The sequence below is a fragment of the Dysidea avara genome, chromosome 7 (genome assembly GCF_963678975.1).
Source record: "Dysidea avara chromosome 7, odDysAvar1.4, whole genome shotgun sequence".
Lineage (NCBI taxonomy): Eukaryota > Metazoa > Porifera > Demospongiae > Dictyoceratida > Dysideidae > Dysidea > Dysidea avara.
The window spans coordinates 39,343,048-39,358,260 of record NC_089278.1 but is presented as its reverse complement, the minus strand read 5'-3'; the positions used below and the strand labels follow the sequence as shown (position 1 = coordinate 39,358,260).

The 15,213-nt window shown below is 38.9% G+C and overlaps 1 protein-coding gene across 2 annotated transcripts in view; it reads right to left on the bottom strand.

Annotated features, from left to right (window-relative positions):
* Positions 1-15,213, bottom strand: part of LOC136260823 (uncharacterized) — a 176,018-nt gene that overhangs the window by 53,964 nt on the left and 106,841 nt on the right. For both annotated transcript variants that reach the window (XM_066054701.1, XM_066054700.1), the window contains exons 11-13: positions 13,998-14,142; positions 7,809-7,866; positions 7,546-7,758 (exon numbers count right to left, since the gene is read on the bottom strand). In XM_066054701.1, the coding sequence (XP_065910773.1) occupies positions 7,546-7,758; positions 7,809-7,866; positions 13,998-14,142 (416 nt within the window). The remainder of the gene's footprint in view (positions 1-7,545; positions 7,759-7,808; positions 7,867-13,997; positions 14,143-15,213) is intronic.

Sequence of the window (15,213 nt, the reverse complement as noted above, 5' to 3'; positions counted from 1 at the left end):
ATTGGAGCTGGTTGGATATCAACGCATCATAACATCTGCCAGCCACATCTTTTCATTGAAGGCCTGGATCAGATATGACGGGCAGTTTCGTACAATGGCTGCTTCTAACCCCTACCTTCATTGGGATCAGCGCCATCAAGAATTGTGGTACGAAAACATGTCCAACCCCAACACTTCACAACGATGGCCATGCCCTTACTGTGGGGCTAAAAACTACTACTCAGACAACTGCCCTCACTTGCCCTTTCGTGACAGCTTGCAACGTTCTATACCACCAAATCGCAGAACATCTGGAGCTCCAATATGCGGTGACTTTAACAACGGCCAGTGCACCAGAAATGCATGCACTTTTCAACACATCTGCCTTACATGCAAGGGTCCCCATCCTCGCATCTCCTGCCCTGACAGGAGACCAGCCACCCAAAACCAGTGAGGCTAACCTCAGGCCATGACGACCGCTCATTTTCGAGTATGACCAAGCCCCTTATAGACCATTGCTTACATTCAGGCAGCCAGGCATTCAACCTTTACTCCCTTTAGAGTACACCCATGCCTTTGGCAATGAAGCTTCAGAACACCCCTTGTGCACTGAAGCTTTAGCACACCCACACACTAAACTTCTACAACACAACTTGTGCAGTAAAGGTTTAGACAATTTACAAACCATTGCTTATACTAACCCTTTAGAACACACCTCATGCACTAAAGGGCAAGAACACTCATACACTCCTGACACCACAACTTGGGAGCATACCCACTCTTGCACCACTGCCTTCCACACTGAAGCACCACACCCACCACTTAATGTATGCACTAACACTCCAAAGTTGTTGCACTCGCATGCAAAGCACCATGGCAATTGCAGTATCTCATAAGTGCACATCATCTTAACTCAAAGCCCCGCACACCAATCAACCTGCATGTTCTACAAAAAGAACCAGTGCTTCACCCTGATCAAGCATTAGTGCGCACTTTAATTCACAACCTAGAGCATGGTTGTGACATTGGCTACACTGGACCACAATTTACACATTCCAGCAGCAACCTTCCCTCTTCATTCCAAAACCCTAGCATACTGGATGCCTGAAGAATGCAACATGGGTCGCATGCTGGGTCCATTCCAGACTCCACCACTTCCGAACTTGGTCAGGCACTTCACTTAGCCACGTTCTGGGCTGCCAATTGTTTCCCAAATTATGCCAATCATGCACCCGGGTTTGGGTAAGCACAGCCAATATAATAAGATGTTAATAGTAAATTTAAATATAGTGATAATTTATTGAAATGCTTCTACCTGCAGTATATTCCCACATAAGAAAAGGCCAGTAGCTTGGGTACAAAATGATTTACCACACTGTGGTAGCTTTCCAAGTTACTGGTCTGGTGCTGGGGTGATAGCTTCCACACATCTTCCATCAACCTGTTGTTGTTGATGATGTCACTGACCTTCTCGCATGCCTTACTACCTAAGTGTGTATGTGTGTTATTAATCAAATATTTGAAATACTGCATGTAATTACCTGGTATTAGCCATTTTCTATGCCTGTCTTCCAGTCACCATAGCAACTACTGTGGTCATTACAGAGATGGTCGATTAAAGATTACCATCTCTTCACCATTTCGTCACCATCACCATCTGGGGAAGATGCTGCACACCAATACATGTGGTTGGTGATGTTCTTGGTCCACTCCCCAAACACAGCACAATCCTTGTATTTGGCAGCTTTCTGCAATTTTTTCTTCAGCCCTGAATAGGCACAAGATAGTCATATGCAAGCACACTTGAAGTGCTCATTTACTTTTAACAACATGCCGGACATCGTATCTGTGTTCTATATCAGGATAACTCTGCCTCATAAATTTGTGTATTTGTTTTTGCCTATCAGTTTTCAGTATACTAACATCCAGTGAATTATCACTTAAATATTTGAGTGCCTGACATAGCTCTTCTTTTTACATACAAGTACACAAAAAAATTTGGAATTTTCAATTAGAGTAGGGACCATAGCACATCGATAAAAAGTACTGAAACAAGTTGGAGTAGTCCATGACAGTAAAACAATAAGAAGTGTTACATCCCTACTGTGCTCAAGATACCATAACGGAAATACACAGTAGGGATACAACACTTTTATTGTTTTACTGTCATGGACTATTCCAACTTGTTTCAGTACTTTTTATCGATGTGCTATGGTTCCTACTCTAGTTGAAAATTCAAAATTTTTTCTGTGCACTTGTTTATTAACTTTTTTTTGTAAATAATTTTATTGTGACTGGTGAACCTACGCATACCGCATCTGAAATGGCACCACGGGCGTGCCCCAACTATATCAATTATTGTCTGAAAAGTGAAGTATCCATTACGCTTCGTTGTCAGCTATGTTCAACCCGTTACACAGCATTTCGAATCAAGAACTTTCCCGGAAGCACCTCTACAATCTACACATACCAAAAGAAATGGTGCCACACCCCAATCTTATTAATTATCATCTGAAAAGTGAAGTATCCATTACGCTTCGCTGTCAGCTATGTTCAACCTGTTACACAGCAATACGAATCAAGAACTGTTTGAAAAGCACCTCTGCAATCAAAATAGCCACTATGAAAAATACGGACAATTCCGTTTCGAAGGGAAGCCATCACATGCTTGCGTCAAATCGACACCTTTCCCTGTCAGCAAAGATGAATGGGACACAACTGGTAAGTCCATGAAGAATGCATTGTACGTACTGCAGTATGCCAAAAGGCACCTGTCGGGCCGAAGCAACATCGAACAGTGAAAAAATCAAGCCTGTAGCCTTAGCCGTTATCGAGTTACGCTTGTCTGAAGGCATCAGTCAGTCAGTTACTTACTTACTTACTCAGTCAGTCAGTAGAAAATTGTCAATAAATTTTTTTTAAATTCTGTAGCAACTTGTTGAAAGCGTTTAGGGTTGATCTGACAGCTTGTTTGGGCTTAGTTTTACCTCACCAGTACTGCTTCATCGTCGTAAGGGAAAATTGAGGCTGGTTTTTAGGTGATATTATTTCGTGGGCCACGCCTACTCCTTTGTGGTCCCTACTATACAGTTACTATCATACTGTATGATGACTACTGGATTTGACAAGCACAATAGTCAAGAACACAAAATATATTGTGTTCGTAAAGAATTACTATGACTTACTTGAAACTAACTCTATATGTATAACTTTATTGATTGTCAAGTCAATGATCCCATATGACCCAAACTTAGCTGAGTGACCAGGGATATCAGCATGGCCATCACCACCAATTGTGAAGAAAGTATACCAGTAGCCATGCATCTATTCAATAATTCAGATTGCTTTGTGTTCCAAATTGATATCACTGCTGGCTGTAAATATTCCTTTTGATGAGTATAGTATGTTTGATCAGTGATGCAGGTAACATTCATGTGGAACAGTGCTCTGAGAAATTTGTCAGTAGTTCCTCCACTGCATAGAATAGCTGCTACACAGCATCTTGGCATGAGTAAAGCATTATCAGAAGCTATATGGATCAACTACAAAGCAAACATCGCTTTAGTTATGATCTTTATAGCGGTGATGCGTATTGAGCTTTCCCGGCATGATGTTTTATGACGTATCTCACGTCATCAACCGCAAAGGTCTAAAATCTGCCATATCTACTGATCTAACTGGAAACAGATTGAATCACATGCATAAATTTGTATTACTATTAGTGAGGATTAGCTATAGCACAAGATGATTTTATCATTTTAGTGGACCTAAATACTCAAACAAATCAAATATTTGTTGCAGCAAATCACTACAATACAACTACTATATAAACTTCTGCATAATTAAGGGTGCTCGCAGCTATTTGAAGCCATACAACATGTATTTTACTTGTACTCACACAATGTGTAAAATGAATCCATACATTACTTATGTTGGAAGTGCTTCCCTTTCTCTTCAACACAAACCAAACAGAATTCTGCTGGCTTATACTGTTTTACAGCTATGCAAGATTCTATATGAAGCGCTTAAATTGAAACTAGTCCTTCATTTTTTACAGTAGCGCACTGGAAACCACGTTGAACAAACTTCAGCTAGTAACTCACAACTCTATATTTAGTATTAATATGTAGCTCACAAAGAACTCAAGCTAGCACTAAAAAATATGTTACACCATTCAAATCCTCGTGTTCTTGTCGCAGCAACTCGCAAAGCCATAAGGCTACACACAAAACCTAAACATAGACCTCTAGAGAATATATCAGCAAATCTCCCTACAAATTTTGAAGCCTTCTTGGCTATCACTCAAAAACTAGTTTCATTTTTAGTAAACATAGCGTACACCCAACACTATTTGTATAATAACCACACAAATTCCTATAAACCGCAATCACCAACTTTTCAAAATAACATGTCACAAACACTGCTCTAACTATAAAGAAGCTCTTTTTCCTTTTCTTCACATACAGGAACAACTTCTTACTATGCCTGGAGCCTCCAAGTTGCTCTTGAATAGGTTATGCTAGGCACGCCATCATCAGCAGCTTGTAACACTTTGTGATTCCAGTTAGTAACATCATCCCCTACATAACTAGGCTTACAATTACAAAACAAACTACCAGCATATGCTATCACTCGAGAAAACAAGGCATGAATGTATGTTGGCTACAAACGAAACGTGATTTCACAATTGTCGCCTTAAATAACACTTACTTTTAGATTTGTAACTCTTGGAACAAGCTCTTGAATCATCAGACGATTGTTTGCTAACACTTCAGTGGCAATTTTAAAGTAAAAACATGCTACTTTTCTGTGTGTTCTCTTAACATGGATACTGCAGGTATACGTAGTAATACCAATTATGATGCAATAGCCACATGCGGTTATTAGGCTGTTGCTTAAATGACTTCAAATATCAGCGAGCACCCTTAACACTAATTCAAACAACAATGCCATAACACACAAAAACCCTTAAAACACACATAAACCACACTGTTAAAGGTGGTACAATATTTTCTAAAATTCGAGGCAGTGTTATTATAGCATCCCTAAAATTAACATACACCTTAAAAGGTGTTACAGTTACACCAGTGTATCTGTAACACCATTGTGAACCAAATCCCACAATTAAAACTTTCCTTGGTAGTTAGAATTTAAGTAACTTACACTGTACATAACATGTAGAAAGACAAGGAAGTAGGTGTATTTGTAATCTTGTTGAATTACAGTATTTCACAGCAACTATGTTTCCTAAATAACTATCAATGTGGCTCCATCCCCATCAAAGTTTCGGAAATTAAAATGAATGCCTAGTGTGTCACTGAAACACCCCTTTACATCTATATATAACAACCTTGGTGTTACACTTCTTGTATACTTTAGCACTCCTCTGTAACACCCATCACAGCACCTTCACGGCACCTTTTAGGGTGCTGAATTTAAACATGCAAGTGGACACCCATAAAGTGTTATGATCACACCTGCATTTTAACACTGCATGCACAATGATTTATCAGTCATTTTAAAACCTCATAGAAAATACAGTAGCAGTCAAAAAAAAGGTTCCCGTTGCATTTGCATTTCTGTTGGGTTGCTCTGCATTTGCATTGCGTTCGCTAAGCATTGTGTTTGCATTCCTCATTGCCTTCTGTCTGCATTTTGGTTTTTGTGCGTTTTTAAGGCTTACTAGTTTACAGAGCGTTGAAGGAAGGCTGGTAAGAAATGGACAAGACACAGGGTTCAGCAGCATGATGATCTATGTATCAGGTTAGCAATCATATAGCTATCTTTTTGTATTTGTACATTTCTATATTTTAGATTCTGTTGAGAGCACCTACAGTGACCAGCCAGGGAAGTCTACCGAGAAGGAACTGGACTGAAAACTACCATAAGCACACACACAAATTAACATTATGAAATAATTTGCATGGCATATTTATTGAAAGTTTAATAAGCGATGCGTTCGCTGACAGCCTGTGACTGGGCTCAAAAGTCTACAAAGCAGCTGAGTTAGTCGTCAATGAGGATATATCCATGAAAGCTGCTGTAAATACAAACTGATTAAGCTAACCTGTGGCTGTGAGAGCATAAGTCCAAGCCCAAGCTGCCAAATCACTAAATAGGTGTGACCATGGGGGTTTAAACAGTAAGAGTTTTTGTTTTTTGAAGTGTCAGTTGGGGCAAAGCCACTACTCGGCTACATAAAAAGAGCTTCCTCATACTGATATTAGTATACACAGAACATTAAATGAATATTTCTAGCTACATAAGAATGAAGAGTTTCGTCCTCAGCTGGTAGGCTGTAACTCCTCTTCCCTTAGCTGCTGCTGCTGGCAAAGTAAACGTTAGTTGTCTAGCTGGATAAAAAGAAATAGATACACATGGGTTAGAAACAGCTACATAAACTATGGTAGCCATCGGATTGAGTACAAGCTAGGCATAATTTTTGTTTGTAAACATCATTCGTTCTACAGCTAAGTTATAACAATAATTATACTAATCTTCAACTATTAACTAAATCGTATAGACAACAGCTGTTATTATCAATGGCTTAGCCTACGCTGTACTGTTGTAGTTTGACGAAGCTTTTTACCACCATATACTCCTTTTTGTTTGTGAAGCGTTTGCATTCTGTTTGCGTTCTTGGAAGCCTTCTTAAAGCGGAGCAATTGCGTTGCGTTTGAGGCAAACACAACGGGAACTTTTTTTGACTGCTACTGTATGTGGTTCTCTTACATTTATTGGAGGATAAATCATGACATTATTGTGTAGCCACAAGATTCAAATTTACTGAGCTTTGCTAACATGCAGTCAAGTGTAAATAGCAAATAACTCGCTCTATTTACTTGGAATAAATTAATCAATCAATGGCAAAACACATCTCACGTGAGAACATAATGGCTGCTATATAATCCATAACTGCCATTTTTTACCACTTCATAAAGTCACGACAGTAGTCCATTGTAACAGTGGTTATTCAGCCTTGGAGAAACCTTCACCAGTGTGGGACCAAAAGTTTTGGCCTGAATTATGACGTGACTTTATTAATAAGGACATAAAGTACAGTTTAGCAGTGATATATTAGAGATGGCCATTGTAACAAGGTGGTCTATATCAAAGAGGTAAGGTTTCACTGTACCTCAGCAAATAAACTTGTGATAACAAGTTGCAAAAATGTTTAATATAGTTTCTCAAGCATGTACATAATCACTCAGATAAAAACAAAAACAATTTTTAAGACGGTGATTAAGTATAATAATTGAATTGGAGTGCATGACAGCTAAAGAAAAGGACTACCAGTAGCTGATTTACAAAACTACACTTAATCACCATGAAAAGGAAAGGACGTACATGTAAAGCAAGAGGGAGAGAAAAATAATTATTTTCAATGCTTAATATAAATATTTGGTAAGTTGAATTTAATTGTGCAGAGGGTAAGTCCAAAGTTAGACAAAGTTCTCAAACAGCTAATTTATAGGTATCCAGGCTAAACATGCATTTGTTGAAGTGTGTGCTCATCTAGGATTTAGGAAACCAGTAACCTGCCATGACCATTATAAGGCAACTAACCGATGTAACAAGAGACGAAGGAATATGATTGGCTCCATGAAGGAATGATACGTTGTCAGACAGAAGTCTACTACTGTCAGTAACAACAGTTCTTGTTCTGAGATTGCTCCCAACACCTCCTTCCATTTATCCTTGTTGCTAAGCTCTACCCCTTCCCATAGCAACCGGTAGTTATTAGTTAACAATTCAACCAGTCGCTCCACACTAGCCCCCCTGTCAACAAATCACAATGACAACACAAAATAACACCTTAGTTACCAGACCTGACAAATGGTGGATCACCAGTTTCATCCAAGATCATGTGATCTTCAATAGCATAAGCTAATAAGATGATATAGTGATAATACAATAAGTACAATAGAAAAGAGTGTTTAACTTCAGTATATTTTATTAATGACGAGGACGTAAAGTAACTTTTGAAACATATCTACAGTGACACAAATTCAATAATGTAACAACAGCTAAACAGGTCCTGTCCACATACAATTTTGCCTTTGAAAGACCTAAACTTCAATATTGCTGCAATAATGACCTATAAATTCTTACTCTAAAAGTGTCTGCTACAGAGAGATTTATAGTCGCACTGTTTTAAATGTTTTACATCAACTACTTTGCATGGTAGACATGGCAACTATGCTAAGAAAACACAATAAACCAGTTCTACACATGGTTGGAGTTTTCATTATAACTTCATGATCATTAGTGCAATTATTCCATGATCGTTAGTACGATTTCTTTTAAACCACAAAAGGTTTTCACTATGACGATTACTCCATGTACAAACCAATTTTTGTGTTATTACTTCAACCAATTTACCTTGTGGCTGTGACAAATAATTGTTTTTGTACCTTTCAAAAACTGCACATAACTCCCTTGTTCTATATCCAATGTGTACGAAACTTTGACTGTAATGTGCTGCATTACGCTCATACCGCACTCCAAATTTGAAAGATAAACTTGACCTAACCACGAATAGTTAGAGCGACTTTCTAAGTGGAGCAAAAAGAAGAACAGGATGAAGAAAAATCCTAAAACAAAGTTTAAAGGTGCATATCTCAGTGATGAATGGACAAACTTAGCGCAAATAAGTAATGAAATAGCTAAAAGGTTGCAAACAAGAGGATCGCCTATACCTGGTGGATATTTAGTCACTTGCTGAGTTTTATATAGCTACCCTTGTACTTAATGCACTAGTCGAGCACTCAAAATGTAGCTCTTGGCACACACCTAAGTTATGATTAATCTGGGTCACATCCGCTGGGTCTGACCTGGATTGCTATCTGGGTCAGAGGGTAATCCAGGTCAGTAGTAGTGACCTAGTTTCAAAGCTGGAGAATACAGCTACATTAAGTCACTTTGTAGAGAATAGATGTCAGTTAAAAATAAGTCATCCTCTACAGAGTTTAGCTTTGTTGCAAGTTACCCAGTAGAGAAGAAAGTTAAGCTAACAACAAATCACCCAGCGGAGAGTTCAGCCACCAACATGTCACCTTACAGAGTGTTCAGCCACCAACATGTCACCTTACAGAGTGTTCAGTTACAAAACATCACCCACACTGGAGTGATCAGCAATGCTACAAGTCGCCCTGTGGAGAGATCAGTTACAATCAAGTCACCAGGTAGAGAGTTCAGTTCCAAACATATCACCCTGTAGAGAGTTCAGCTACACAACAAGTTACTCCAGAGAATTCAGCTAGAAACAACTCAGTTCAGCCCCAAACAAGTCACCATGTAGAATTCAGCTACAAAAAGTCACCCTGTAGAGTTCAACTAGGTTACAAGTTAAGGAAACGTGCATTCCTTATTCCTTCACCTTGAAAACTCACTTATTGTTTACTTTGCCTGTAGAACATGCCTGAGAAGGATCATTCATCATATCTTAACATGAACATCTAGGTTTCATTCCTGTATTATTTTCTGTTACAAACTTACAAAGCGTTTCATTTGCACAATTGCGCCAGCACTTTATTGGAATATCTTTGGCCACCATGTTTGATTGTGCAACCATATCATATGATATATAATAAATCACCAGATGCAGAATTTAATGCTGAGTCTATTGAAACTTACTGCTTTTCAAACTGACTTACAGAAATAGACTTATGAAGCATTTTAGAAAAGTGTGCAACTTTTCCTGTGATATTTCAGTGCTATACAAGTTTCAGTGTTAATCGCTAGGGCCGTGCTTCTAGTGTCATTTTATTCTCCATTGTATATCAAGTTAAACAGTGGTAGTTGTGTGTTCATACTGTTGTTGGGTTGATCTGTAGGCTCAAAAGGCTAACGGAAATCAACAAAAATGCACTAGTGCGTCAGTGAGATTACACGGTATATGCTATACAACACACTGGTACGTTAGCGGTATCGAAAGGGTTGAAAGGCTCATATTTAATAAGGTATAATGAACACTCTCTTCCCTCTATACATGGACTCCTGGCACAGTCATATAATGGTGTATGTATCACTCTGCATGGGCAGTTCAAAGGCACTGCCAGTGCCATAATTTGTATATGGCACTGCTGCAGGCTGCAGCGAGTGCATTATAACTTATAACGCACTAGTTGCAGTTTTGCAGACCACAACAAGTGCATTATAAGTTACAATGCACCGACCGCAGTGCAATATACAAATGTTGCACTGGCTGCAGTTTTCTGCAGCATTGCACACGTGCTGGCAGCTGAGACCGCTACAACACCCCACTGAAATAGGTGGAAAAACACCTCACAGATCACTCGAATTCTTTTATAGCCTGCCATGTAAAAGTTGATTGTGGGCCATAACGTCACCAATATGTATAATGTTTACCAAGCAGTCAATGATGATCGAAAAAGCAACACGGTGGCCACGACTCTAGTCTACATATGTGACCTAAAACCATCGATATACACACATTTATCAAAATTTGTTTTATTGGTTCTTTGTTGTCTACAGGGACAGAGGAATGGATTGGCTAAGTTTCAGCATCATAAGATAAGCAGTGTGGGAAATACAGCAGTAGACACCAGGACAAACAAATAAATCTATACGTACAGAAGACATCCAGAAAATAATATACAGGTGCTTACATAAACCACCATAACTTATTGATACAACAGTGTACGGAGTTGAATCATTGCTCATTGTATTCGCCATGACTTTGTGCATCCACCAAGGTATAGTTTTTGCCAAAAATATTCTTCTGTGATCCGGAAGGAAGGTGAATTCATATCGTCGTAAATTCTTTCATCACCACAGTGTAAACAAACGTCCGTAGCTCCGAAACCCACCTGTGTATGAAGATGAAACAAGGATTTTGAACTCCCTATGAATAGGGGAACACGATGATGCCCATGCAGGATTTATCCACTGGAGTGTCAATTCACCAACCAACAAGGCGATAAAAACTTCCGTAAATTTTTTCTGAAGCTTGCATTTTTTACCCATCGTTTTTGAATGCGTTTTATTACAAAAGTACTATTGTGCGTATATCAACGATTTTCTAAAATTAGGTCACATATATATATATATATACTTAAATACACCTTATTAGTCTGGTGCCATCTGAGCCCAGATTAAATCGTGGTCCACTTCAACAATAAAACTATTATATTCTAAATAATATTCACCACCACGTTCAATTGTACAACCAGTTTTGTCATGCCACCAGATTCAAGTTTAGCCAGTGTGGATAGTAAGAATTAAACTAGTATTGTTTAGTAGCTAGGTTTTGTTTATTTAAACTAACTATTAGCTGCTTTTTTCGCTCAAGTGAATCACGGGCGATCGAGAGATCATGTATGCTGAATGCTGAGCACTACATGATGGGAGTTGAACAGCGAATGCAGGTTATAGCCCATAGCATACTAGCTTTCAATATCTCGGGTGGCTGAGATACTGTAGAGGCAACATCACTGCAGCATTCGGCTTTGTCACCCACAATCAATGTTAGAAACCTGGCCTTTATAAGAGGTGCAGCTGTCTTGTGAGACTCTACCCAACCATTAGGTGAGTGGTACATAACAGTTATACAACGTGCACTCGTGCTCTGCCTGTATAATAAACACACTCACCTTTGGGCATAACAGCCCTCAGGCTTGTGTGTTTATATCAGGCAGAGCACTCATGCCCGTTGTGTAACCATATAACAACACAATACTAAGTTGTTGGAGGGGGGGGGGGGGGGGGGGGGGTTTAAAAGAGAACCTCAAATGCAAAAAAAAGATGTGATATCAAAGATGGCAGCTAAGAAATGGCTGAGTTATAACATGGCCACTATTTTAGTATCACAACTTATAATGGCCAATTGTCAATGCTGTTCTCTTTTCACAGCTCAAATATTATGTTTTAAACTTCAACTTATATACATACTAGCATTGGTACCTGCTCTATGTGCAGGACCATCTCCACATTAAACATTTTAATGCCACGAAGAGGGACTAAGCATTAAACACCAGCACTGCTAATGTAGCTATGTAGGGTACATGGTGATGTCACATTTTTTAAAGAGCATGAGGTTTTCTTATGTCATTAATGATGCAAAACACTAAAGTTTATTGTTTGTGGTTTTGACAGGAATGTAGTTTAATTATTCAGTGCATCTTCCCTACCAGTGACTTCAACGTGCTGTATAGAACAAACGGAACCTTTGCTGCTTTACATGAGAACTAATGCAACAATAATTAATATATTGGGAACCAAGCATAAATATTAGTGTCCTATATTTGCTGTGTAGCATGTATGTCGATAGTGCTTTAAAGTACATGATCCTTATGCAGTACATAATAATTTATAGTGAAGCATGCATGCAAGGCTAGCTAATTAGTTAAACTGCATGCGAGCTAAGGCAATTGTATACAGTATACCCTACATTACATACAGGTTGTGTACACACGGTACAGTTTCAGTTTCTACATTTTGATGTTTACCTTACCGACTGTCACAAAGAGAAATGAACTTGAGCATAATTTAAAGTCAACACAATTTGCAGTTATAGTTACTGCATGGCAAGCAAAAGTTCAGAACTTGTCCTATGCACTTTCAGTTCTGATGTTGCAGTGACACATACCTCTTGCCATACAAAAACCCAGTTTTGAAACACCTGCAGTGTAATTGACCAATAAGGTAATGTATGAATCTTTAGAGTGAAAGCATGTAAGCAGGATAGTGAAACAGTTGTGCCAGGTCAGATGCAGTTCCTCGGTGTAAACTATGGATCTGCATGGTTCCGGTATTATCATTTTTCAGATGCACAGTAGTATTTGTTCAATCATGCAAGCTGCCTATTACTACAGCAGTATTGAGGTAAGTCTGAACAAACAGTTTTTCATGTCAGTGCACACCTATGTGCTTAAAACAAAGATGTAGATATTCTGGATACTGGTGAAAGAAGCTTTTACCTACTCTAATACAACACACTGGACCAACACACAGATGGACAAATATGTTGGCAATTTGTCTGCCCTGTCCCAAAAGTGCTATAAGAGTCCCTATTATGTGAGGTAATTCAGTGCCAGTGCTGAAAAACCGATCATAAGAGTTTGTAGATGAAGACTTGCATGGAACAGATAGAGCAAAAAGGTGCATCAAAAAGGTCCCAAAAGTGAAAAAAAAAGTTATGACCTAGGCGGGGATTGAACCCTGGCTGGTTATAATAACTTGAGGTGCACAAATCGCCACAGTTGTTTATCAGTAGTTTTGACAGGAATGTAGCTCAACTTTTCAGTGATCCTTCCCTACACCAGTGCCTTCATCGCCCTATAAGGAGCGAACAAAAGCACGTATTGATTTGCTACAACAACACTCGAGTTGCCAGATGATGGGCGTTTAATTTCGCTAAAGTCCCGCCTCGATACGTGCTTTGCATGCCAAGATATGATGAGCTAAAAGTCATGTTTTAAAAAGGTGTTCACAAAAAGGTACTGAGTAGAAAGAAAAAAAGCTGTCAACACGTGGATTTGAACCCACGACCTCTTACACGCTAGTCAGGCGTTCTACCACTTGAACAGTATGTGCTGTGGTTGTCAAAGGAATGTTGCTCAAGTTTTCTCTACACCTTGGCCTTCTACGCACTGTAGAGACCGAACGGAAGCACGCGTGAATTCGTGATAACAATCTTAGAGTAGGCGGATGATGAGCGCTTCATTATCAGCACAGACTATGTCGATTCGCGCCAAGTCTGGTGAGTAAGCAGCGTGACCGTCAGACAGACAGACAGACAGACAGCTTTATATATATATAAATGCTAAAGTCAATTAGGGATTGATTTTGAAGGTACTGAGAAAATGTGAGCAAACCTTTGGAGAGAAGGCACAAAAGACCAAACTAACACACTAGAGAAGACATCACCCTCATTCTATAGACATGTGTGAAGATAGTATCATTGTTTGCATATGATATACACTTATCTGTCATGTCAGCACCAACTTTCCTGGGCCACACAACACAATACATTGTGATGTAAAGAAGTGACTTACCATACTCTCCAATAGTGAACAGGTTATCATGTTGGTCATCTAGTACTCCACCAGTATACACTAGCAATCTGAGCACTTGATGTCTCACACTGGGACCAGCTTGTAATAATCCCTTCAACTTGTTTTGTAAACCCAACTGATATAGCTGCAATAAGGGAATTGTTCAAGCAAACATGACTTTATACAACACACCATATTACACTAAAGACTAGGATAAAATGTCACTAAATGAAAAATTTTGTCTACATTAATGTAAGAAAGATTTAGTGCCTAGGCATTAAACCATTCCTAGGGAAAATTTAGTGCCACCAGCACAATAATGTAGGAAAGATTTAAAGCTTGCAATACACTAAATATTAAGGTATGTAGAAAATTGGCTGGCAGCAACCAAGTCACCAGCTTTGCTCTTGATGGAGCCTGTACAGCATCGTGGGCATCAAAAATGCCGCTTTATGGCCCATGTATGATATTTAGTTATGTACATAATACACACATATTATTATTCATTATACTATATATTCTGACACCTCTACTTATTTGGTATCCCCTCGTGAATGTCGTATGCGGCAAAAAAATTAAAGTTTTTAATTTAAAGTACGCTATTTTTTCAACAGTCCTTATAAATGCGATATCAATGCTGTCTGCTGTAAAAATGTGCAACACTCCAGTACCTGACAACTGCTGACTCCAGTACCTGACAACTGCTGACACCAGTTTAGTTGCCAACTATCATGCAACTATACAAATTAATATAATTGTTCATTGTGGTTATTAATCATTTCTAAGTTATTTGGTTCATCGTATATACAGAAAAACAATATTTGTGGCCCCTAACCATGTTAAGATTGACCTCCTGGGTGATGACTTCTTGTGTGACTCTGATTTATGGGTGTTGTATTGGCATGTGCAGCAACGTTTCTGCCCTGTAATAAGAAACCGAGCAATAATTAGCATCAAACTAATAAGAACCAACAAAGTCATGAAGTACACAAACTGTATCAGGTACATTATCTGTATCAAGACTCGAAATCATTGGAATCCTGTTGTGAGGCCTGGAATAGATTGGTCTTGGATGCAATCTAGGTCAATGCTCCTTCATTCTGCAAGCTGCCCCTCTGACACTCTTCCTACAGCAGTGAATTTACATCATTGGAGTATTCAATGTGGTGCAAAGTGCACTTTGCATGGCAGTGCCCAGCCTACAACAGCTGACATT